The 25,994-nt window shown below is 40.7% G+C and overlaps 1 protein-coding gene across 1 annotated transcript; it reads left to right on the top strand.

Annotated features, from left to right (window-relative positions):
* On the top strand, positions 1 to 25,685 carry CRCP (CGRP receptor component). The gene is made up of 6 exons (XM_058037483.1): positions 1 to 145; positions 3,105 to 3,141; positions 5,111 to 5,209; positions 7,381 to 7,475; positions 17,519 to 17,576; positions 24,669 to 25,685. Exons 1-6 carry the CDS (start codon positions 138 to 140, stop codon positions 24,810 to 24,812), a joined length of 441 nt encoding a protein of 146 aa, XP_057893466.1. The 5' UTR covers positions 1 to 137; the 3' UTR covers positions 24,813 to 25,685.
* The last annotated feature ends 309 nt before the right edge of the window (positions 25,686 to 25,994 follow it).

Below are 25,994 nucleotides of genomic sequence, written 5' to 3' on the forward strand. Positions count from 1 at the left end.
GCTTCCGTCGCGGCCGCCAGATCCTCCTTCAGCTCCACCGGGTCTCGGCTCGCTGCTCCCCCGCCGTGCCCCGCCGGGCTGCGGCTGCCCGGGGATAGCGGGAGGATCCTCGGGGAGGCCGCGCCGGGGAGGACAAGATGGAGGTGTAAGGAAGGGCCTGAGGGGGGAGCACAGGGCACGGCCGGGCCTCGGAGCCGCCCTGCCGTGACCACAGCGGGGCTGCGGGGCATCTCAGCGGGGTTTGTGTGGGGAAAATCTCTATGGGGTGTGTGGGTGCATCTGTATGTGGCGTGGGAGGGGGTACATCCATGTCGGTCTGTGCGTGAGGGGTGGGAGGGTGCAATGGATCCGTGACGGGTGTGAGAGTCCAGTGAATCCATGAGGGTGTGAGGGTACAGTGGATCCGTGCGGGGTGTGAGTGTACAATAAATCCTTGAGGGGTTTATTGCACCCAGCAGTGAGTTCTGGTCTATGTCAGAAGGGTTTGTTTTATTAAAACTCCTGTCAAATAGGGTGTTGGGGTGAAAGGCAGCGTGGCTCTGCCTGAATCTCACTCTTGTCCCCTCCTGTCCCCTCCTGTCCCCTCTGCCCTGTGAGAGGCAAAATGGGAATTTTTCATTATTCCTGTGAGCTTTGTGTAGGAGCTGGAAATGCTGGAGAAGGAAAAAACCTGAGGAGTTTGTGCCAGCATTGCAAACACAGTAAGAGAGGCAGAATTTTGGCTGGTGGCTCTTTCAGGCCTTCGTACCATGTGTTTTGGGCACAAAACAATAAGATTTGACCTGTTTTGAAGCTTAAAATCTCACGAGTTCTGTGGAGCTGGTTAAATTTCTAGTTTTCATTTAATTTTAATTTCTCTAGTGCGTGGGGACGCTCATAGGATGTATCCCTCAAAGTCACTGAGCTCCTGCAGCCCTGTAGTCCATGGATGCTTCATTATCATTAAATCTTCTCTACTATAAGCATGAAAATCAGAAGTTGGTAAAAAATATGAAACATTTGCTGAAGTACAAGTTTGTATGACAGTCTTAATATGAATAGCAGCCTGCAGAGAAATGAGCTGTTCTGGCTGTTATACACTGAGAAAAATGCTTTTGATAGCATTAATAAAAAAATCTGTGATGCTTCTTACACATCCACTGAGTTTTTATTAATCTTCTTTTGCCTCCTGCCTGATTTGGAAGGGAAACTTTGCAACTCTCAAAGTTCTTACTGTGGATTTTTCTTACCAGAATTATTCTGTATTTCTCACCAGAATTATCTGTTATTAGAGAAAAGAACTCTCAGAAAACTGTGTGGTTTAAATATACAACACGTGTGAAGCAACAGACTTAAAAATATGAAGTGTCAGTGATATTTGTAAATGTGTGATGCCCTGTACTAAGATATTTTTTATATATGCAGCCCTACTCAAGAGTATTTTGGTTTAGACTAAAATTTGGGCAAATATGAGCAATTTAAAGACCCTACAAAGTGTTTATGTTTTTGGGGTTACTATGCAAATTTTTAACTTTCTGCTTAAGTCTTAATCACATAAAAATTAAGCGAAGTGTTGAGCTGACTGCTTAAAAATACACATTAGACTCCATTATTCAGAATTCCTTGTTTCCCGACTGTAAAATTGGTAGCTGTGAGTCAGGACTGAAGGAAATTTTATTTCTATTGCAAAAATTGATCAGTTTATAATTCTGATATTTCAGAGCTGTTGAAGATTTGAGACTGACTCGTTGGCAGAAGCGCAAAAAAAAAAAATTTTTTTTCTGAACGGACAAAGCTGATTGGAGCGAAAAAGGAAAGAAGGAAAGGAATTATCTTAAATAATTTCATTCTCAACCCTTGATTCCGCAGCCTCATTTGCGTGGCCGCGTGTGGGTTTCACCCCCTTTCAGCCGAAGAATTCCATACGTAATTGTCCCTATAGAATGTCTTTGATCCGCGGGGATTTCTGTAGGGCCCTGCTGAATGCAAACATTCTGAAGACTCGCATTTCCCTCCCGACAAAAGCTATATATGGTTTGGGGAACATGAATGAAAAACTAATGCGTGCCTGAGCTCACTTGCTGAAGTTTCACTCGGGTCAGCGAAATGGAAGTTGAAGTTCATCTCAGCGTATTTTAGAAGGTCCTTTTCATTTAAAAACAATGCTAGAACCTGTGGAAGTTTGTGGATGCATTTACCATTTGAAAGTGATGAACGTGACAGTTCTATTCAGGCCGTTCTCGGTGCTTAACATCACATTGTACCTTTTTTTTTGTTGGTTTTTTTTTAATTTGCTTTTTCCTAAGCTGCTGCACAGACCTGAGAAAAGCTTTTTTTTTCCTTTTGTATGGAAACTTTCTGTTGTTGTGGCTGCTGACTGCTCAGCAGAATGTGTTGTTCAGGGAATAGAGGATGTTCTGGGGCAGGTTTTCTCCCTTTTTATACTTTAAATGTATAAATTTACAATATCCAGGAGGAATAAAGGCATGATGTGCTTGGCTCTGCCAGCCTTGGATAAGGATTCTTGCTTAATGGGCACTGAGGAAGTGGAAAATGGGAAACTCACCCTTAATATAGGAACAGGCACATAAAGATGGGAAGAATAAATAAAGAGGAAATGCAATAATTTTTTTTTTTCATTCAGTACAACACATAAAAATTAAACCCTGTTTATGTCTATACACACACACGTGTCCATGGTACTAAAATACTCAGGTTGCTCCTGACTGATAAAGACAATAGTGCTTGTAACCTGAATTCTTTTTTCCATCAGTTTTTATTTTAATAAAATCTGAGGCATTTTTTCCTAAGGAAGAAGCAAAGCAATTTGGTTTGAGTGTGTGAAATTGGCTGAGAATAAAATAGGGTGACTGAGTGAAAGGAGTGTGTTGTACAAGTGTGTTATGATTTATGGGGCAGACTGTGCAAAATATCCTCAATATTTATTCACAATTTTACTGACAGCATGGAAAATATTTCCCAGAGATAGCAATTGTAGAATCACCAAAATAAGATGTCTTGGGGCTTTTTTTCTTTAACTTCTTTTAGTGTCTGTGAGTGGGCAAAGAAAAGCTTCAAACAGTTCCATTTGGATAATAATTAACTATTTTCATTTTTCCCTTTAGAAAAGATGCAAATGCTGCATTGCTGAGTAACTTTGAGGTAAGTTTCTCTTCATTCTGCTTTTAAAGCAGCAATTCCAAGCTGTCATCAGTCCCTTGTATAATCTTTGGAAGCTGAAACTGGCAGTGGCAATCAGCAAAACCTGCAGGGGATTTCCTCTTCCTTGCATTTGGTTTGGTTTCAAGAAAAAAAAAAAGAAAAACAAGAAAAAAAAAATCTTCTTTTTAAAGAAGATTTGGAAGAGGTTTTGCTAGTAATGGGTACTGTAGTATTGTTTGCTTGGTCTTGAGATTATTCTGAAAAATATAATGAGAGAGTATTTTCCTCTCTCATTTTAAGGGGAGTAGAAAGAAATGTTTAATTTACCTGGTTTAATTTAAGCCAGGTAATGGAAATATTTTCCTTTGCTGATTAATTTAATTTTTGGAGCAGTTTTAATAACCCAGGTGGTTTTGTCTGTGTTATTGTATTGCTGAAGCTGCTTTTTATTGCAGCTGTTTCATTCTGTTCTGAAGTTAATCTTGAGGTGCTTTATCCTGCAACCAGCAGAGCAGCACCTGGTGAGTGGTAAGGAGGCATTTGGGATGAGCTCTGCTGAATTTCCTCTGAGAAAGAGGAGACCCTGGCACCCAACTGGTATTCAATGTCTGGCTGTTAAAATGATGTCAAAAAAAACTAACAAATATGATTTTTTAAAGTACTGATTCACTCCAGCTGCTGATCCCTTTCCATTTGCTCCTCTCCCCAGTGGCAGTTCCACTGCAGAGCCAAAGTTGTGTAAATCCAGGGGATGCTTTGCACACCAGGTTCCACCAAAACTGCACATCCCTGTGAGCTTCTTGTCCTTCTGTGTTCTCAAAGCTCACAGCCTGAGTGATTGCAGCATTGCCAGGTTCCTCTTCCACGGAGGTGTGCAGTAATGGAGGGTTTGTAGCTGGTTGTGTTCATGTTTCTCACTGTCTGGAAATGTTTGGTGTTATTTCTCTGGAACTGTCAGTTTGTGATTCCCTGGGCTGGATCTTGAGTGAAGCCAGGTACAAATGAGGGGATGAACAGTGAGAAGGGCTCTGTTGATTTACTCTGGGTATTGACTCTGGATGTACTGCAAAGCCTGAAGCAAAACATCTGAAAAAGTCCATCCATCTTGTCGGTTTCTCGGCTGTTTGGGTGACCTGGAAAGGCCCGGGGTGGCCTTGGACAGCCGGCGCTTCAAAGGACCAGAAGAGGCTTCAGGTTTTCTCTTGGTCTCCAGTGTTTATTAATTGTTTATCTAAAAGATTTTCTCTCAGCCCAACAGAGGTCTGCACAGCAGCCAGCCATGAGCACACTGCGAGCCCCCGGGGCGGTCACCTATCTTTATACTCAAAATTGTGTATACAATATTTATCATTTTTCCCCAATACCTTTTACCCTTATTAACCAGTGCACTTTTAGTAATAACCAATCCCAAAGTGCCACCATCACCACAGAAGATGGAGGCCAAGAAGAAGAAGAAGGACAGGACACGCCCCAATTCCTCCATCTTACTTCTTTAGACCCCCCTGTACAGAAATCCTAAACCCTGTGTTTCACACTCTAATTAACTTATCCCTTCACCATTTACCCAGTGAAATCCCCCCATCCTCATACAGGTGTCGTCTCCTGTGTAGGATCAAAGTCCAGCCACCAGACACTTCTGGCAACATCCCAGGACTCCCGAGCCCCCCAAGGGTGGTCTCGGTCACTCTGCACATCAGTCCTGAGGTGCTGAGATCCCACACCATCTCTTTAAAATAGTCACAGCTTTAAAAAGCAATTTACATCCTTATTCACCACTCTGGGGCCAAAACATTTCTCATTCCAGCTGTGGATCCATCCACCAGAACAACCACACAATTTTGTTGTTTGGCTGATAGGAATTTCCTCTTCATTTATGATTTCTTGCTGGAATATTTATAGGTAAAATGCTCTCAGATGCTCTAAACCACTTTATTTTTATTTTTATTTTTATTTTTATTTTTAATTTTAGGTGTACCAGTTACTTACTGATCTCAAGCAGCAGCGTAAGGAGAGTGGCAAAACCAAGCAGAGCTCTGGGCAGCAGAACCTGAACACAATCATGTATGAGGTGAGAAGCACTGGGAAAATCCATTTACCAGTTGGCTCAAGCTGCAATAATTCAATAATTCAAGCTGCAATGCTGTGTATTGATAATTTGGTATCAAATTTCCCCTCATTCAAACCATAATAAAATGTTTTATCTGCACTTTTCTGTGGTTGTAGGGTCACTGTGCTGTCAGGGCAGAGTTAGGCAGTTGCTGTTCTTAAAATCTATAAAAGAATTTCAACATTTCAAGAATTTCAACATTTCAAACCCCCTGGTTTTCAGCTGTTTAGTTTTGTTAGGATTTTTTTAATTCTAAAAATTCCATCCTTTTAAGACACAGGGCAGAACTTGCCTTCATCTGATGAATTTGTGATATCACCTAATGTGATAATTAAGATGATGATTTCAAAGCTGAGGCACAGATGACGTGATATTTTTTAATTAACAGAACTAAATCAATCATTCCCAGCCAAAACAGATCATCTAAATTGATTTTTGACCCAAGGAAAAGCCAAACCCCACATGCACATAACATCACTTGGATGCCAGGTGGGGAATAAACATTTCAACCCTTGCTGGGAAGGAATTCTAGCATCTTATAATACAAATCTTACAATACAAATCCAAATTTATTTAAAATAAATTAGCAACTTCCCAGAGCCTTGCAGAGGGAGCCATTGTGTGTGTGCTGCAGAATTGCATGAGCAGCAGTGCCTGGCAGGCAGCTGAAAGCTCTTTGCCTTTGCTTGCATGAGTAATTCTGTTCAGCCCTGAACCCACTCATGTGGATAAGATCTGGCCTAGGCTTTGGTTTTGTTTTAGTTCTGGCTTTGTTTGAAAAAGGTACAGAGGTTGTAATTCCTGAGCCTTGTGTTCAACAAAATAGGGGCTTACCAAAAATGGGAATTAAATCTTCCTGGAGACTGACAGTCTCCTCCTGCACCTCTGGGAAACAGCTGAGGGAGATTCTGTAAGTAAATTTGATCAGGATGCACCTGAAATCTTGAATTGCTTTGTTATTTTATGGGTTAAATACCTCGAGGGTGCTTGGTGTCAATTCTGGGTGGATTTTCTGTGTTGGACTGAAAGAAAAGCAGAATTTGATTTTATAGGGTTGTCTTTGGATTTCCTCACAAGCTCCCTGCAGATTTGGATCCATTGGTACTGAAGTAACTCCATAAAAGGAGTTTTGTTTTTCTGTGTTTTGGCTTTTTCATTGATTTGAAATTGCCAAAAAAAAGATGAACCTGGAAGAGAAATTACTCCTGTGAAATAATTAATTTACATGACAATATAATTTAATTTCAATCACTGCTGGTGAATAACAGCTTCGTTTTATCTGGAAAGGTCAGACAGGGCTTAAAGAATAGAAAAATAAATTATATTGTTTAATTCAATCAACAATAAACATTATACTGTTTAATTCAATCAACAATAAACATTTAGGAAGAATTTAAGTCACTTCCAGTGAAAGGTCAGCTATGAACTGGAATTTTTGTGGAGTTTTTATCAACAAATTGTTTTTTTACTCAGTTCAGATTACTTTGTGTAATGTAATTCTTTTATCCACCTGCTCAATGTTGTTATTGTAAATAAAGCAAATAAATGGAACATTTGCTGTCAAAGTTAAGGTTGGTAGGTGTTACATGGAAAAAACTGATCAAAGTTTAATTGTCTCAATTAATTTTGAATAGCAAAATACCCTTGTAGATTTCATAACAAGCCTCTTAATCTGCTTCTAGCAACTTAAAATTGCCAAAAATGCAGGTAAAGGGTAAAAACAAGGATAGATTTGACATCTTAAAGAGGGATTTCTGGGCTGGCAGTGAGAATATTCCTGGCACTGGGAACATGAAAACGGGTTTAGGATGAATTCAGCTTTTCCTGTGTGCTTTTAAAAGACAAAATCCAAACAAGGAGCAAACCAAGCAAATGTCTCACAAACACAAGAGGGATTTTTTAGCAGGCAGAGCTAAAACTCAGCCCTTTCCTGTATTCCTCAGCTTGCAGTTTTGTGCTTTGAACAGCTCAGATAAAGTTGATTTCCAAACCTGAATTGGTTGTCTAGGTTTACTTGAGACTTTTCAGAGTGCTTGTTCCATACACAACTGGTAAAACAAGTATTAATTAAATGATTAATAATAAATTAATTCATAATTAAATAATACATCTTTTCTTTCTGTCCCTTGCAGACACTGAAGTACATCTCAAAAACACCCTGCAGGTACCAGAGCCCTGAGACTGTCAGGGAGTTCCTGGTAGCAATGAAAGACCATAAATTAACCAAGTAAGTGGAGCTGTGCATTGGACAGGAGTAAAAACTCAATTAATGCTGACAAACTGATCCTGTGGGCAGTGTGAGGATCTGATTCATGGATTTTAAGGAATTTCTGCCATTCTTTAAATGCTCAGCCAAACATATTTTCCTTCACTTGTGGCTATTTCCATCTTTATGTGCTGTTTGTGCAGGATCTCTGAGATCTACACTTCAGTTCTTTAAATATTGTATCAACCACCCCCCCTGTCCTCCCCAGCAGTTTCCTGTGGAGCTGAACACCCAGTTGTCATTTTGGGAAAGATTTCCATTGCAGTTCCAAGACTCCAAGGGCTTTTTTCCCCTCTGTGAGTGCTTGTCTTGAGGCACATAATCCTCCTGGAGCTCTGCAGAGTGGGACTGAAGCCTGATGTAAACAGAAATGGAATCAGCTGGCCAATTTTGGAGAGTTCTGATCACTCCTGACTCCTAAAGCAGAATAAACCCAATATTTAGTGCTTCTAAACGACTCCTTCACTTAGAGGAGGAGTTTTTCATTCACTGAGTGTGTTTTTAGTCCCAAGGAGTTCATCCTCTGAGAAAAAGGCTTTTCCCTCATTTGGCTGTGCCACAGAATGCACACTGAGGGCCCTGCAGTGCTGCAGGGAGGTTTTTAGGCTGTCCAGAGCAGGGAGAGCAGATTGGCAGCTTTTTGTTGGACTTTCAGTGCCCCCTCTCTACAGCCAGGCACACCAAGCTCTGCTGCTCCTTGGGAATCCTGGCCTGGAACTGTGCTTGGAGAATTCTGCCTTCTTTGCCAGCTCAGTAAATCAGTGTTTAACCCTCATTTTATCCAGCAGGATACTCATTTATGTATCCTCATTATTTTCTGGAGGTATTGAAGCATGGAGTAAAGAAAATACTCTGCAATAAAAATACCAGAGGTGTAAAGAGGTGGTAATATGACACTGAGAGGTCTTAAAATTGGCAGCAAACATTTTTTGAGTAGTAGTGAGCATCCTTTTCTTCTGGGTGTAAACCAGCCCTTTCTGAAGAGAAATAACCTTTGCTGGCAGTGCAGGGCAGCAGTTTAGGAAGAAGCAGCAGAGCAGGATTTTTTATAGTTAAACAACTGAATAATATTGGTGTAAAACTCCCATTAAAAATCAACAGGCTTATTCTTATTTAAAGCTCATTTCTAAACTTTTTCAGGTAGAATTTGACCAGAACCTGAGGATTAACTCTTTAGTGTTATCACTTTCTGAGGGTTAACTCTTAGTGTTATCACTTTCTGAGGGTTAACTCTTAGTGTTATCACTTTCTGAGGGTTAACTCTTAGTGTTATCACTTCAGGTACCTTCACTGCAGCTGCTGCCAAGGTACAGCAGTTCATTATTTCAGTCTAGGAGATCTCCTGGAGTGAAATCCTAAACAATCTAAATTATGATAGAGAAACTTCCAGCTACAGATTCTCTGTGTCCCACAGTGCTGAGCACTTTTGTAGAAGTTCTACCCAAATATTCACCTTCCCACAGCTGCTTGTTCAGTGAACTGGGAAGGTTGGAACAGTTACAAGTTTTAAATGAGCTTTTGGACTGTTCCATTTTTTGTGGACGCTCTGAGGTGCCTTTGGGGCTGGGGATCATCCTGTGTGTCCTTTTCCTGAGGCACTGAAGCAAAGGAATTATTCCCAGATCATTTCTTTTGCATGGTGGCAGCAGGATGAGAATGAAGAGCAGCCAGTGGTGTAGGTGGCAAATTCACATTTGGTTTGTGAGCATCCTGTACAACTTTTATCTGGTAAAGAACTTCCCAACTCTGCCACGTGCTAGAATAAAACCCAGAATTGTTTTGTGTGATCCTGGCACTTCTTTTTTTCTGATCTCTTCCATTGTCAGGGCTCACCTGGCAGCCCCTTCACCCCAAAGCACAGAGGGCACAAGGGGTGAATTCTCTTTAGGGCATTTTATGTTAAACCACTTAAAGCAGTGATGCCTCCAAGGCAGTTTGGAGCTGCTTTTGGTTCCTACCCAAGGTCATTTCAACACTGCTCCTCTTGTTAAATAAAAAGGCTTTGGTGGTTTCCATCCTGTGGGATGCAGGTGGTGCTGAGGGATTTCATTCCAGCTGTGTGCAGAGAGCTTCCTTCCCTCAGAGAGGAAAGATTTGCAGTGTTTGCTCTTCCAGGACCTTGCTTGTGTGATCCCTGCAATGACCTCTCCTCCCACCAAGAGTAATGAGCTCCAGACTCTCTTTGCTGCTTCCTTTCTGGTTAAGGCACCCCAGAATGTGCTCTCTGAGCTGCTCTGACACTGTCAGTGCTGCTAGCAGCTCTCTGCCGTGACTGATTAGATTTAATTTGTGTTAATTGGGGTCTGTCCTCACACAATTCAGTCTGGTTAAGGGTCAGCAGCACCCCATCACCCCAAACTGCTTCCCTGCCCTTTACTTCCCCATTCTTCTCATGACTCCACCTCTAATCAGAGAGGAAACAATTAACCAGCATGTTTATGCTGTTAATTAGGCTTAGCCTATTTCCTAATAGCAGAAGCCCAGGATTTGCAGCCCTGCCCAGGCTGTGATTGCTGCCCTCAGCACTAGGCTGTGCTCGTGGATGGGAGAATCCCCAGCTGGGAGGAGACAGCAGCCAGGGAAACACCAGGAAATGAGGAACAGAGTTTTCAACCAAGGGAATTCTTATTTTTCCTTCCACAGCCCTGCAGGATGTCAGGTTGCACGTGATGTCTGTGCTCCTGTGAGAGAATTGGTAACATAATTCTGGCAAATTCTGAAAATCATCTCAAATCCTTCTGTTATCACTGATTTTTGCCACTCAAAAAATCAAGTTAGCACACTACCATCCATTTTGTAATGGATTTGTCTCTTTCTTGTTACAGACACAAAAAAAAACCCTTCCTAAAAGGCAGATTTTAAAAAATCAATTTTAAAGATTTTCAAAACATCAGTGTGTGCAAACAAGTATTCCAGAGTCATTTCAGAAAGCTGCCTTGCTAAATGGAGCAAATTCAAAGCCAGATATTTCCCTGACACAGTTAAGGTGTGGTAAACCAGTTTTTCCCATAGTTTTTAATCATTACTTTGCTAAAATTCAAAGTGTAGGACTGAGATATTTTTAAAACTACAGCTCTGAACCCACATAATGAATTTTATTATTACCTTGTTGAGGCCTCAGGCTTTGGCTGAAGCTCCAGTTCAGTGAGCCATGTTGTACTTGGAAATAGAATTTGCCACTAGCAGCTCATTTTCCAGTCTTAGTGCTGGAATGGCTTCATATTTGTAACTTATAGTGAATTGCATTTCATGAAAAGAACATTTATTAAACTGGAGTTCTGTAATTATGGTTCAATGAAAACTGGCTCTGCTTTTGCTTCTTCCTGCCACTGATATCCTATCTTGTATCTAATTTTGGGATAACCAAATTTCCAATCACTGCATATTTTTATAATTTTAAAAGAACTGGTCAGGAACATTGCCCTTTATGTCTTTAAATCAACAAAGCTGAGGAAGTGTTGAGCTGAAAATCTTCAGTACTTCTAGAAAATATTTTCCCTCATGACTGCCAAAAACTACAACAGATACAAACCTCTGCAATATGAAAGGCTGAAGGATTTGCTTTGTAATTTTTGTCTCCTCCAGAGCTTTCAAAATGAATATTCAGCAGCCAGTCAGCATTGTGCTCATTGAACAACAGCATCATTTAAGTGATTTTGAGATTTTTCTCAGCTTTTCCAGTGGGAATCCTTGTGGAGATTCACAGCACCCACTGGGGCTGTGATTTCCCATTTTGGGGGAATCCTCCCTCAGCCAGACCCTGTGCTCAGGACTCAGGCACTAAAAGCTGCCATGGGTGATTGAGGAGCATGGGATTTATATTTCCAGCAGGAATCAAAGCCCTGCTTGTGTGTCCAGCTGTTCCTTCATGGTTTTCCCAGTAACCCTCAAACCTCCCTTCCTCAGGATAAATTTGCTTCTGCTCAGGCACAGATGTTTGAAGGGGTTTTTAGCTCTCTGTGCTGGATCTTGGCACTCTTCTCTCCTTACCCAGACCTCTTGCTGGAAAAACACTCTGGGAGTTCAGCAGATTAAAAAAGGGGCAATACCAACACACAGAGGAGATTTTGGTTAAAATATAAACTGCAAAAATTTGCTTAGTGCTGACAGAAAATGGTGCATTTTGTGTGAATTTCCACAAGAGCATGCAAGTGTGGTGGAGTTTGCAGGGATCTTAGGATGAGGGAAGAGATGAGAATGTTGACTCCATGTTTTAGAAGCCTTGATTTATTATTTTATGATATATATTATATTAAAACTATACTAAAAGAATAGAATAAGGGATTTAATCAGAAGGCTGGCTAAGAATAGAAAAATAGTTATAACAAAGGCTTGTGACTGGCAGACAGTCTGGACAGGTGGACTGTGATTGGCCATTAATTAGAAGCAACCAACATGGACCAATTAAAGATCTACTTGTTGCATTTTACAGCAGCAGATAATCATTGTTTACATTCTGTTTTTGAGGCTTCTCAACTTCTCAGGATAAAAAATCTTAAGGAAAGGATTTTTCATAAAACATGTCTGTGACATGCAAGTATTTGTATTATTTTCTAGAATGGATATATCAATGTAGGATTGTGCTGTCTGTTCTGTTCTGTGATCTTGAACATGACCCAGAGGTGGTTTTTGTCCTGTAGAAATGTTTTTTAGGATTTTTAGGTTGGAACTCAACATTTTCACCTCCTCCAGCACTCTTCCCTCACACAGACCTCAGATCCCTTTTCCTCCCTATAATTGCACAGGTTTTTGTCCCCTGCAGCCTGAGCTTTGTGTGTGTCCCCAAAGCCACTCCAGAGCATTTTTCCATCCTGGACAAGCCGAGCCCCAGGGCTGCAGGATGTGGGATTTCTCAGCAGGGATTGCCATTGGGATTTCTCAGCAGGAATTGCCATGGTGGGATTTCATCAGGAATTGCCATGGGGGGATTTCTCAGCAGGGATTGCCCCATTGGGATTTCTCAGCAGGAATTGCCATTGGGATTTCTCAGCAGGGATTGCCATCTTGGGATTTCATCAGGAATTGCCATATTGGGATTTCTCAGCAGGAATTGCCATATTGGGATTTCTCAGCAGGAATTGCCATGGTGGGATTTCATCAGGAATTGCCATTGGGATTTCTCAGCAGGGATTTCCATCTTGGGATTTCTCAGCAGGGATTGCCATGGTGGGATTTCATCAGGAATTGCCCCATTGGGATTTCTCTGCAGGAATTGCCCCATTGGGATTTCTCAGCAGGGATTGCCATGGTGGGATTTCATCAGGAATTGCCATTGGGATTTCTCAGCAGGGATTGCCATTGGGATTTCTCAGCAGGATTTGCCATGGTGGGATTTCTCAGCAGGGATTTCCATCTTGGCATTTCATCAGGAATTGCCATGGTGGGATTTCATCAGGAATTGCCATGGTGGGATTTCTCTGCAGGAATTGCCATATTGGGATTTCTCAGCAGGCAGGTCCTGTACAAGTCTGCAGCACGGCCCATTAACTCTGATTAGTGGGATCTTGCTTTTATGTGAGAAAATTGCTTTCTCTGTCACTCATCTTTTGTATGGATATGAATTTGAGTGAGCAGCTTTCATGTTCCAAACTGGTGCTAAAATCCAGGCAGGGCAGGGAAAATGCAGATGCTGAAGTTTGGGGGCAATGAGGCTGAAAATGTTCTTCACCTTCTGTTTGGATGAGTGGGACATTTCCCCTTTTATTTAACAAGCACCAGCGTGCCCTGAGTGCTGTAGGAAGTGTAAAGATGAATTCATGGGAGCTGAAAAAAGTTAATTTTACTTTTTAGATTTAATGGAGCATGAACTAAATTCAAGCTTAGCTCTGTGCCCAAGCCAAACACTGCAATCAGGGCTGATCCTAATGCATGGTTGCTTTACTTAAAGCTAATCTCTGATGAAATTGTGGTTATTCAGGTTTTAATTTGTGTGTGTGCTGTCAGGAAATTCCAGGTACGCAGAGAGCCTGGTCCCAGCAGTCAGATTTTGGGATCAGACCCAGAGCTTCATCCCAGCAGTCAGTTTTTTTTGGGATCAGGAAATTCCAGGTACACAACCTGACGCCAGCATTCAGTTTTTGGAATCAGACCCAGATCCTGATCCCAGCAGTGAATTTTTGGGATCAATATTAAAAAGGTGCAGTGGGTACTGAGCTCCCACTCAAACCTCTGCCTTCTGCTGAGGGCTGAGCAATCCAGTTTCCTCTAAAATGCATTTTAGAGACATTTTGGGAGTGTTTGTTTCATTGCTTCCCTCATAATTACACATTACCATGCCTAAAGATCCTTGTGTCGGGGTGTTAATTAGTGCCTGTGCTGCACAAGCAGTTCCAGATGAAATATGGCATTTTTTATGCAGCTTTTGGGGCTTTTTTTTGCTCCCTGCTGCTCGTTCCTTTGTGTTGTTCTGCATCATTTTCCAGTAGGGAGCTTTGCTGATCAAAACCAGCCATGAAATCCTTCAGCTGCCACATCTGAATGTGTTAATCACTGTCAGTTCTCTCTCATTCTTCTGTTCACATTTACAAAAACTGCAAATCCCCTGAAATGATGCTTTTAGGATCTGTTTGGCCTGAGTGTAAAATTTCTGTCTGCCCCTAATGAGTTGGAGTGCTTATGAGCAAAAATCTCTTGGAGAGGTGACCTTTTTTGTTGTGCCCTCTATTTCTTCAGGAAACACCAGCAGTTGCACTAATTGATTGTTTTAGTCACAATGTGTAATTGGTGTTAATTTATTTCTGCTTGCTGCTGCTGTGCCAGTAATCTTCCTGTGATAAACACAGCCCCACCTGCTTGAAAAGAACTCTGGATAAATCAGGTTTGCATTCTTCAGCTGAGCCATAAAATGGCTTTTGCCATTTGATCCTCTTTATTTGGCTCTGGGGTTTATATTTCAAGGATGTTACTTTGAAAAGAAGAGGATGAGGAAATTGATTTAATAAAAGTCAGGTAATGTGCTTTGTGTGGAGCTGGGGGATTGGGATGTGTTTTGCTGCAGAAGAGAAGAAAGAGTTGTTTGAGAAGGCTCTGAAGTGTCATGTGAGAGAAACTTGGGTAAAATATGAATTCATCACAGGCTGTCCTTGTGAGGAGGAGGAGGAGGAGGAGGAGGGAGGATTTTACAGGGAGGAGTTGTTGGAAACCTCTGGAAATTGAGCACCAACATTTGCTTGGCCAGGGAGCAAAGCAGAGAGCACTGAAAGCACCAACTCTGCCTCCATCAGGCACCAAAGCAGGGAATTCCCAGCTCTGGAGGAAAAATCTTTCAAAACTCCAGTTGAATTAGCCAGATTTTTATAGGATAAAATTATTATTTAATATTCTTTGCCCAGCTCTGCATGGCAGTGCTGCCATCAGCTTTGCTTTTACACAAGTGAGTTTTATCTCTCATTGATTCCTTAAATCACCTGCTTTCCATGTCAAGGATTTGAGTGCTCATCTCCTGCCATTATTGGGTTTTATTCCTGATTTTTATGACTCTGGTAGATGGCAGCAGTTGTAAACACCTCATCTGTCTGCCTGAGTTCAGAGCAAAATCCAGCCTTGCTCTCCATGGCCTCATGTTGGAAACACCAAATTAACAGGGAAAACAAAGGAGGTTGATTCCCTGCTTCCCATCACCAGTGGAAACATATTTTATTTCTCCAAAAGCAAAGCAAATTAATAATAAATAATTTTCCTGGATCTTTCTGATAGGGATTGTTAATATGTCACAAATGCTGGATTGAAAATTCACAAGCTTTTTCTTCTGAAGCTGAAAGTGATGGTGAAAATGGAAATTTTAGCTGGATCATCCAGCAGCCAGTGGCAGAGACCTTTTGAAATGAAATTATATTTCTGAGGTATCTCCAGACACACAGAAATTGGTGGTTGCAAACATGGAGTGATTCTATGTTCTCTTAAAAGCCGTGAGGTTTCCTTCTAAAATCCCCCAGGGGAAAACTCTCCAGAATAAATTTAAATATGCTTTAAACCATCCAGAATCAGTTTAAATAGGCTTTAAACGCTCCAGAATCAGTGCAAATATGCTTTAAAGCCTCCAGAACCAGATTAAATATGCTTTAAACCATCCAGAATCAGTGTAAATATACTTTATTTAAACCTTTCAGAATCAGTTTAAATATGCTTTATTTTAAACCTTCCTGAATCAGTTTAAATATGCTTTAAACCCTCCAGAATAATTTTAAATATGCTTTATTTAAACTCTTCAGAATGAGTTTAAAAATGCTTTATTTAAACCCTCCAGAATCAGTTTAAATATGCTTTAAACTCTCCAGAATCCATTTAAAAATGCTTTAAAATGCCCTAGAATAAAAAGTCAGGGATGTTCAGCTCACCATGAGAATGGTTCAGCTTTACTTAATGCTGAAGATGAAACATTTTTTTTTAAGGAACAAATTTCTCCACGTTTTTCTCTCTGAATGGAAAAGCAGATTTTAATTTTGTGCTTTTTAAAAATGTATTTCTACCTTGGAGAAGGTAATAAATGCCAAGATTTAGATTTTTCCAATTTGTAGTTCCCTGCTAGAAGTTTGTATTTGCAATGAGCTAAAAGAAAAAACCAAATTGCTGCTGTTTGATGGGATTGGAACCCCTTAGGTATGAAAATTGTTCTTGTGGTTGTGTGTTCATGGCAGAAGTTTTGGGTGTCTGCTGAGTTGTTTAACATTTCTGCAGACTTTAACAAAGCAGCAGTTAATTAATAATTAATGCTTGCACAGTAATGATCTCAGGGTCTCTGCTTGCCACCTTGGGCCAACAGCAGCATGGCTGAGCACAGGAAATTCCCCAAATCATTCAAAAATCCAAATTATGGCCCTTCAGCCACACTGCAGAGCCAGGCAGGACCATTCCTGGCAGTGACATTTCATCCCTGAGTTATCAGCAGTGTTTGCATCACTGCAGCCACTGAGGGCACCCTCAAACCCCCAGTAATGTGCATTTTCCTCACTGTGCATTTCACCCTCAAACCCCCAGTAATGTGCATTTTCTTCATTGTGCATTTCATCCTCAAACCCCCAGTAATGTGCATTTTCCTCACTGTGCATTTCACCCTCAAACCCCCAGTAATGTGCATTTTGCTTGGCACCCTCAAACCCCCAGTAATGTGCATTTTCCTCACTGTGCTTTTCACCCTCAAACCCCCAGTAATGTGCATTTTGCTTTTCACCCTCAAACCCCCAGTAATGTGCATTTTCCTCATTGTGCATTTCATCCTCAAAACCCCAAGAATTTGCATTTTCCTCACTGTGCTTTTCACCCTCAAACCCCCAGTAATGTGCATTTTCCTCACTGTGCATTTCACCCTCAAACCCCCCAGTAATGTGCATTTTCCTCACTGTGCATTTCACCCTCAAACCCCCAGTAATGTGCATTTTCCGTTTTGTGCATTTCATCCTCAAAACCCCAGTAATGTGCATTTCACCCTCAAACCCCCAGTAATGTGCATTTTCCTCATTGTGCATTTCATCCTCAAAACCCCAAGAATTTGCATTTTCCTCACTGTGCTTTTCACCCTCAAACCCCCAGTAATGTGCATTTTCTTCATTGTGCATTTCACCCTCAAACCCCCAGTAATGTGCATTTTCCTCACTGTGCATTTCACCCTCAAACCCCCAGTAATGTGCATTTTCCTCATTGTGCTTTTCACCCTCAAACTCCCAGTAATGTGCATTTTCCTCACTGTGCATTTCACCCTCAAACCCCCCCAGTAATGTGCATTTTCCTCACTGTGCTTTTCACACTCAAACCCCCAGTAATGTGCATTTTCCTCATTGTGCTTTTCACCCTCAAACCCCCAGTAATGTGCATTTTGCTTTTCACCCTCAAACCCCCAGTAATGTGCATTTTCCTCACTGTGCATTTCATCCTCAAACCCCCAGGAATGTGCATTTTCCTCATTGTGCTTTTCACCCTCAAACCCCCAGTAATGTGCATTTTCCTCACTGTGCTTTTCACCCTCAAACCCCCAGTAATGTGCATTTTCCTCACTGTGCTTTTACCAGGGCAGAAAAGCTGCAGCTGCTCAACCACAGGCCTGTGAGTGCAGTGGAGATCCAGCTGGTGAGTACCAATGCCTGGGCCTGTCCAAGCAGCCTGAACCTTGGAGATAATTCAATAATTGCTTCCTCATGGGCCAGGGATTGAATGGATCCCTTCATTTTATGCACATTTTACATCCACGGCTTCAAATCCACTCAGCTTCCCCTCAGATTCTCCACCTCTCTTTGTTTCATTTAAAATGCCCAATGGAGTCATTAAAGGTGATTTATCAAAGTGTTGTAAATAAGAATATAATTAATATTTTTGCTGTGCAACTCTGTGATGGAATACTTTATTTTTTTACATCTTCTCTGTTTTAAATACTTTATTTTATTACATCTTCCCTGCTTCAAATCCACTCACCTTCCTCTCAGACCAATTCTCCACCTCTCTTTTCACTTAAAATGCCCAATGAAGTCATTAAAGGTGATTTATTAAAGTATTGTAAATAATAATATATTCACTATTTTTGCTGTGCAGCTGTGTGATGGAATACTTTATTTTTTACATCTTCCCTGTTTTAAATCCACTCAGCTTCCTCTCAGAGCCCTCTCAGACCAATTCTCCACCTCTCTTTTTTTAATTTAAAATGACCAATTCTTCACCTCTCTTTTTTAAATTTAAAATGCCCGATTCAGTCATTAAAGGTGACTTATAAAAGTATTTTAAATAAGAATATATTTAATATTTTTGCTGTGCCACTCTGTGATGGAATACTTGATTTTTTTTACATCTTCCCTGTTTTAAATGGTTTTTTGTTACACTAAAATCCAAAATTCTAAACAGAAATGAGCAATAATGCAGGATGAGAAGTGGATATAAAGTAGCCATTGTCAGTGTAAGAATAATTCAGCTGCACAGAGGAATTGTAACTAAATGGAAATAGATGCTGCTGTTCTCTCAAACATCTCCTCAGGACTACAAACCCCTGTGGTAATAAAGAGCTTGTTACACTCAGGATATTATTTCAATAAAGATCTCTTGCATTAAGAACATCTGTTTGCAATCTTGCCCTGGAAGCAAGCTGAGGAGGAACAGGATCAGATTTACTGGAAAGAAAAGGGGAAGGACTAAAGAGGGACCAGAGGAGCATTTTCCTTGTGTCACCAAGGAGCAGAGGTGGAAAAGCTGGAGGCCTCTCAGAGGAGATCAGTGTCCACAGCAGCCCAAGCAGGAGCTTTATTCAGTCAGAAACCACAATTAGAGCCTTTCTCACACCTTTGTTGGCTTCATGTGCTTAAACAGATTTATGTAATTGCCATCTGCAGCCTTTTCTTCCCTTCTTTAAATGCAGTCACCTTTTGGGGCTCACAGGTCACTGCATGGCTTTGGCTGTCTCTTCTCCTCTGTCCTACTTTCATTGTTATCCTGCCTACACAGAAAATATGATACAAAAATAATATAAATATATATATATATTTAAGTATATATATATATTTTTAATATATTTAATACTTATTCTATTTATATATAATAATATATAATATTAGGTGTATAATATATATAATATTAATATATAATATGTAATATATTAATATATTATATATAATATATAATAGATACATATTTTTAAAGAAATATATTAAATAAAAATATTTTATATAAATATTTTTATATTTATATATTTAAATATATATTATATATTATTGTATGTATAATATAATAGATATAATATATTAATATATAATAGATATAATAGATATTATATATTTAAAGAAATATTAAATATAAACTATTTTATATAAATATTTATATGTTTATATAATAGATTTTAAAATATAAAATATTAACTATAATATATTATTTTAAATATATATTTAAATATATATTTAAATATATTTAAAGAAATATATTAAATGTAAACTATTTTATATAAATATTTACATATTTATATAATAGATTTTAAAATATAAAATATTAACTATAATATTATTTTAAATATATATTTAAATATATATTTAAATATATTTAAAGAAATATATTAAACGTAAACTATTTTATATAAATATTTACATATTTATATAATAGATTTTAAAATATAAATATTAGCTATAATATATTATATTAAATATATATTTAAATATATATTTATATCTATTTAAAGAAATATATTAAACATATCATTATATATAAACATATAAAATAAAATTCTCTCAGAATGGAAAAGCAGATTTTGATTTTGTGCTTTTTAAAAATGTATTTCCACCTTGGAGAATTTTATACTTACAGGCTGGCACATTGTCTTTTATACTGGAAAATATTTTGGAAAATGAAAGATCTTAACGGGGTTTAAACAGTTTATTTTCTCAACCATGTGTTTTGCCTTGCCTTTGGTTAATTATCTCTGAGGGACATTAATTCAATCATTCATTCTTTTACTTTATTTCTTTTTTTAATGTGTTTTTTGCTATTGATGTGGTGCTGAGCAGTTTCAAATCACTGCTCAAAGGAGGAAATCACAGTGATTTTCTCATCAAACATCTCCCTCCCCCACTGGAGGTAAATTATGTGCTTGATTGCTTTGGAAATGATCAGAGCCCCTATTTCCTTTATTGCTGCACTTCACTGATTATTTAAAAATCTAATTCTTAGCTTATTATTCCAATGAACAATAGCTTTTAACCCACAGGTTGTTCTTTGATGCTGAGGTTTGTGGATCAAATGCTGAGAGAATTTCTCAGTTCCTTCAGGACTTTTTGGGGTTCTTCAGTGTGGCTTTATTTATTCTTCATTCTTGATTTATTGTTATGGCTCAGGAGACTAAACCAAATAAACATTAGCACTGAAAGCAGCACAAGGAGGAGGATGAAGTCTCTTAAATTCTGTTTTTATTTGGGTAAGCACAAAAGATAGGTATGGTTTGAATTAGGGATGTTTGTCCTTGTTTCACTGAGTAAAAAAAAGGAATTTAGACAGTCCTGAGTGATTTTGTGCTTCCATTTGCCTGTGACATTTATTTACACCTTAATTTATGAATAAACACTTTAATCCCTGGGATTATCTTCATGGGCTGCCTGTGAATTTCTGAGAATTCAATTGGAGCTGCAGGGGGAACGTGCTGCTTTTTGTTTGAGCTGGGAGAATTTTACACCAATTAATTTATAAAGTTTTCCTCTTTGATTCGATGTGGAGCATTTTGGAAACTAAATGGGAGCATTGCTGATTTTATGAATATATTGCAATGGAAATTGAGTATCAAACTGCTCTAATTTGGGTGAAATAGAGATGATGAGTCCTGAGGTGAGTGAATAATCCTATTTCACAGGTAGCACGCTCTGGGTGTGGTGATGGATGACATTGATGTGCTGCAGCAAATTCTCTTTTAATGCAGAAATTACATTTCTGTCACACTCCCCACTTCTGCTCCTCACCCAAATCTGCAGATATTGAGGCCAGCAGCACTTTGGTCAGAAATAGCCCAAACTTTGATCAGAAATAGCCCAAAATTTGGTCAGAAATACCCCAAACTTCGGTCAGAAACACCTCAGACTTTGGTCAGAAACACCTCAAATTTTGGTCAGAAATGCCCCAAGCTTTGGTCAGAAATAGCCCAGTTTGGGTCAGAAATACCCCAAACTTGGGTCAGAAGTACCCCAAACTTGGGTGAGAAACACCTCAAACTTGGGTGAGAAACACCCCAAACTTGGGTCAGAAACATCCAAAACTTTGGTCAGAAATGCCCCAAACTTGGGTCAGAAACACCCAAAACTTTGGTCAGAAATGCCCCAAACTTGGGTCAGAAATACCCCAAACTTGGGTCAGAAGTACCCCAAACTTGGGTCAGAAGTACCCCAAACTTGGGTGAGAAATACCCCAAACTTGGGAGAGAAGTACCCCAATCTTTGGTCAGAAACACCCCAAACTTTGCTCAGAAACACCCCAATCTTTGGTCAGAAATACCCCAAATTCAGGTCAGAAATAGTCCAAATTTTGCTCAGAAATACCCCAATCTTTTGTCAGAAATACCCCAACTTGGTTCAGAAACACCCCAGACTTTTCCCATGGCATCCTCTGAGAGGGGAACTGTTCCCATTAGGGCTGGGTGGCACTGCCAACATCAACATCTGAGCTCATCCCCTCCCTCCAAACATTTGCATTTTTGTTTTCTTTACTATAAACTTTGCATTCCTGGCTGCTTATGGACTCAGTCTGGCTCTGGAGCAGTTTCAGCCAGTGCAGGGCTTTTGGCTGGACATTTCCTCCAGGATTGGTGGAATTGCTCCTGGAAAAGGAGGCACCTGAATCCATTTGGGGGTTTTTTTGCCTCTTGGGCTGCTTTTTACATCTCATTTCTCTCCTCAGCACCGTATTTCTTGGTGCTCTCAGCATCAGAGGTATTTTGTCTTGCAGCTGTAAATCTGAGGGCTGAGAACATCTGCTGAATGTAGGATGAGTGACCTCCTGTTCCCCTGAGATCTGTTTTCCTTTAGGACAGTTTCATTTGCCTCTTTATCTACATGCTGTCTGGGCTTAATTTTTGAATTTTTGTTGCTTTGCTGCTTCCTCACTGCTTATGTTGTCATAAATCATCTCAGGCTGGTTTTTTCACTTCCTGAAAGAGTGAAAAAAAATTTATTAATTTATTTTCACAGTTTGTGCTTTTGAGCCTTTGAAATCTCAAATAATATCACTACAAAATAAGGCTGAAATATCAATTTGACTAAGAAGCTGTCTGTCCATCCTGCTCTGTGTTGATTTGTGTCTGTGGGTGATTCCTGAGAGCTGCTGGAGAGGCACCAAGAGGTGAATTTTGCTGCAGGAATTGAAGGAATTCCCACTTCCCTCTGGATGTGTCAGCAGAAGGGAATTTGGGAGCTCCATCCCCTCATCAGTGCAGGATCTGACATCTCTAAAACAACATTTTAATGAAATCACTTAGAGCACCAGAGCATCTGAAACAGCAGAGATGGTTTTCTTTCATCAGCTTCGTGCTCAGCTGGGATTTCTGGGGCTGCAGAGCAACCCCCAGAGCTGCTGTGTCTGTCCCTGCAGTCTGTCAGCCTCGTGCTGGGCCACAAAAATCACATCCCAGGGCTTGTTCATGCTGGGACTGGGGCATTACTCATCTGGAGTCACTGGGGAGCAGGGAAGAAAACAGGATTAGAATTCACATGTTCTGCTTAAAGTCAGGAGTTGGTAGGAGCTGATCAGAAATCCCTGCAGGAATTGAAGGAATTCCCACTTCCCTCTGGATGTGTCAGCAGAAGGGAATTTAGGAGCTCTGTTCCCTCTTTTTGTTTGAGTTCTGATGTCATCAGAGCAAGCACCTAAAGGAGAGAGTGGAGGGGAAAAGGGAGAGGAGATACAGATTTGGATAAAATTAAAATGGGAAGAGAGTTGGACTTTATGGATACAATAAATCAAATCTGAACAAGGCCAAGTGCTGTTTTCTGAGGGATGGTAACAAATCTGGGAGACATTGGTTCAGTCTGGAGTGATCCAGGTGCCCAAAGCTCCTGGGCTGGTTCTTTGTGCAGCTCCTGCTCCCACAGCACCTACCCCACCTTGGAATGGAGTGTAACAGAAATGAAATTATTAACCCCATATCCAGAAATTATTAACCCCAATTCCAGAAAAGAATAACCCCATAATCCAATCTGAAAGGCAGGCTGATCATCCTCTGTGAGATTGAACAGCAGAGCTCATTGCAGAGGAGGGATTTGTCAGCAGCACTGGCACCAAGGAGGGGCTGGAGCAGATTTGATCATGGAATCCCAATCCCAGAATAGTTTGGGCTGGGAGAGACCTGAAAGAACATTTAGTTCCAGGAATACCTTCTACTTCCACAATTCCTGGAGTGGTGCTGGTGCTCCAAGGTGAGCTGAGATGATTCCCTGTAAATTGCTGGCAGGAATCAGCTGCAGGGGCTCTCCCAGCCAGGGCAGGAGGATGTGAGTGTGTGTGAGCACAGGGAATGCAGAGGAGCAGCTGCTGGGGAGCAGAGCCAGGGCTGCTGTTCAAGCCTGAGTCCTACAGTAGTTGCTGAGCCTGGAAAGCCACTCCACAGGGATTTCATCCTTTGATGGGGATAGTCCCCAGAAAGTCATTAACAAATGGAAATTCAGTGTCTGCCTTTTGCTGAGGAGTGGATTCTCTGTGTGTGTGCAGATCTGTGGATGATCCTGATGAAAGATGATCAGATTGTTTTTCTTCAGAGTCCTCTTTGCACAAAAATGAGTTGAAGTCCCACTCTGCTTTTCAGGAGGCATCTGAAGAGCTGGCAGTTGCAGCTAGAGCTGATTAAACCTGCATTGACTTGGAACCATCATTACTATAAATCACTCCTCTTCAAAGGCCATTCTCAAGGACTTGCTGTAAAAAAAAAGACAACTCAAACCCCACAATCCTAATTGGTTTCATTTGTGTTTGAAGAGTTCTTCTGACTTGCTTTTCCAGTCCTCTGACAAGCTTTTTTCCCTTTTAACAGCTGCCTATAAATTAGGGCAGTTGTTTTACTGGTAGCAGTGATGGAAAAGCTGCCACAGCTCCACAGTGGGAGTAGGTCCCTAATTAATCTCCTGGAATCATGGAGTTGAGTCATGACAGTGTTTTTGATGTTGCTCAGAGCTTTTAAATGTCTTTATATCCAGGAGTCTCCCAATCCAAGCAAATTCCAGTGGGGTACAGCTGCTGTAGGATGGGGTGGTTTCTTTGATGGGCTGATTATTTCCTGCAGGTACTGCATGAGATGCCAAGGTCCAGGGAATTCCTCTCAGGATATCCCATGAAAACACAAAAACTTGGGAGAAAGGTCAGGAAAGTGAGGCTGCATCTGAGCTAAAGGAAAAGCCTGGCTCAGGACAAGGATGTGGAGGTTGAGGGAGGCTTTAGGGGAAGCCAGGCTGTTCCCAGGGTGGTGTTTGCCTTGCTGTAAGGAAATCAGGATCTCATTACACAGTGCCAATTGTCGTGCTGAACAATGGAGTTCTTTCTTTCTTTCTTTCTTTTTTCAAAATATTCCAAGAGTTCTGCTTTGTAAAATGCTTTTGTGATGAGCTCAGGCTGTGTCTTGACAAAGTCTTCCCTGCTGAGCTGAGTCCTTCTCCCTGAGGGAGGAAGTGTGGATTTGATGATGCCAATGGGGTTTTTTTGGGGTTTTTTTTTGACCTGCAGATGGTGGAGGAAAGCGAGGAGAGGCTGACAGAGGAGCAGATCGAGTCCCTCCTGCAGACAGTCACCAACATCCTGCCAGGGGACCCAGAGGAGCAGCACAGGGACTCAGCAGTGGCAGCAGAACACAAAGGTGACCAGGCATAGCAGGCAGCACTTCCAGAAGAGAACCAGCTGCTCTTACTCTGGCTTTGATACCAGTTCAATCCTGTATTATAACTGTAAAATAGATTCAGATTTTTATGATTTGGAGGTGATGAGGGAACCAATTGTTCACAAGGAAGCAGGGAAAAGGACACTATTGTTTGGGGGTTTTGTCATGAACAGGGGGTGGCAGTGCCAGGGTTTGCAGTGGAGCAGCCTCAGGAGTGCTGGGGCTCTGCATCTTTGGGGATTTTTCCTTTCCCCACAGAATCAGCACAGCAGTGCTGCAATGAGAATTCCTTTCAGCTTTGCAGCTGCCCAAGTGGCTTCCAGAGCAGTGCAAAACCAATTTTGGGGCTGTTTGCACAGCAGGAGCTCCCAAATCTGGGCATCATGGAATTGAGAGGATCTGTGGGAGGGCAACTCAAGGATGTCTGGGAGCCCCTTCTAAATAAAAGAGATCCAGATTCAGCAAACTGCACTGAAACCAGGGAGCTGGGGGGGGTTGAAGCTGTGAAATCAAAGCTGGGAGTGCCCAACCAGCAGAATATTGGGGTGTCTCTCTGCCCTCTGAACATTTATTGCAATATTCACACACACACAAGGCACTCCTGAGATGGAGGAATAAATGAGGCAACACTGAGCTCTTGATCTGGTTTGGGAATATGAGAGTCAGGCCTGGATGAAGCAGAATTTCCTGAGCTTTTTTGTGTGATGAAGGATTTCAGCATCAAGTATTTCATGTTGAAAGCCTTTGTGATTATAATAAATCATCTGTGTGTGAATATCCACACACCAGCCACTGGTTTAAATTGTGGCTGCAGACCATTCTTTTATAATTATTATGATGTACTGGAAATAGAAATAAAATTTTAAGTACATCCTGGGAGTTTTGTGACTTACAGACGAGATCAAATCACAATATCTGGCTTTCCCCCCCCCTCAGCTCTGTCATGGGTTTATTTTGTGTTTTTATGCAGAGAATTTGTGCTCTCTGAGCTTCAGTTGTGCAGTGTATGAAAGGGACTGATAAATTCCACTGTCTGGGGGATTTGTCATATTTGTTTCCATGGTATTTAAGCTTCTTTGATGTTTGGAGAGGAAAGAAAATTATTGGAAAAATATATTTGTTGCCTTTTAAAAGATCATTTATCATACATTAAATGCCTTCCAAGGCTGGAGACT

The sequence above is a fragment of the Melospiza georgiana genome, chromosome 19 (assembly GCF_028018845.1).
Source record: "Melospiza georgiana isolate bMelGeo1 chromosome 19, bMelGeo1.pri, whole genome shotgun sequence".
NCBI lineage: Eukaryota > Metazoa > Chordata > Aves > Passeriformes > Passerellidae > Melospiza > Melospiza georgiana.

Coding starts and splice junctions, on each gene's coding strand:
- CRCP (XM_058037483.1), top strand. Junction 3,142..5,110: donor CATTGCTGAGTAACTTTGAG/GTAAGTTTCTCT, acceptor TTTTAATTTTAG/GTGTACCAGTTACTTACTGA. Junction 5,210..7,380: donor TGAACACAATCATGTATGAG/GTGAGAAGCACT, acceptor TGTCCCTTGCAG/ACACTGAAGTACATCTCAAA.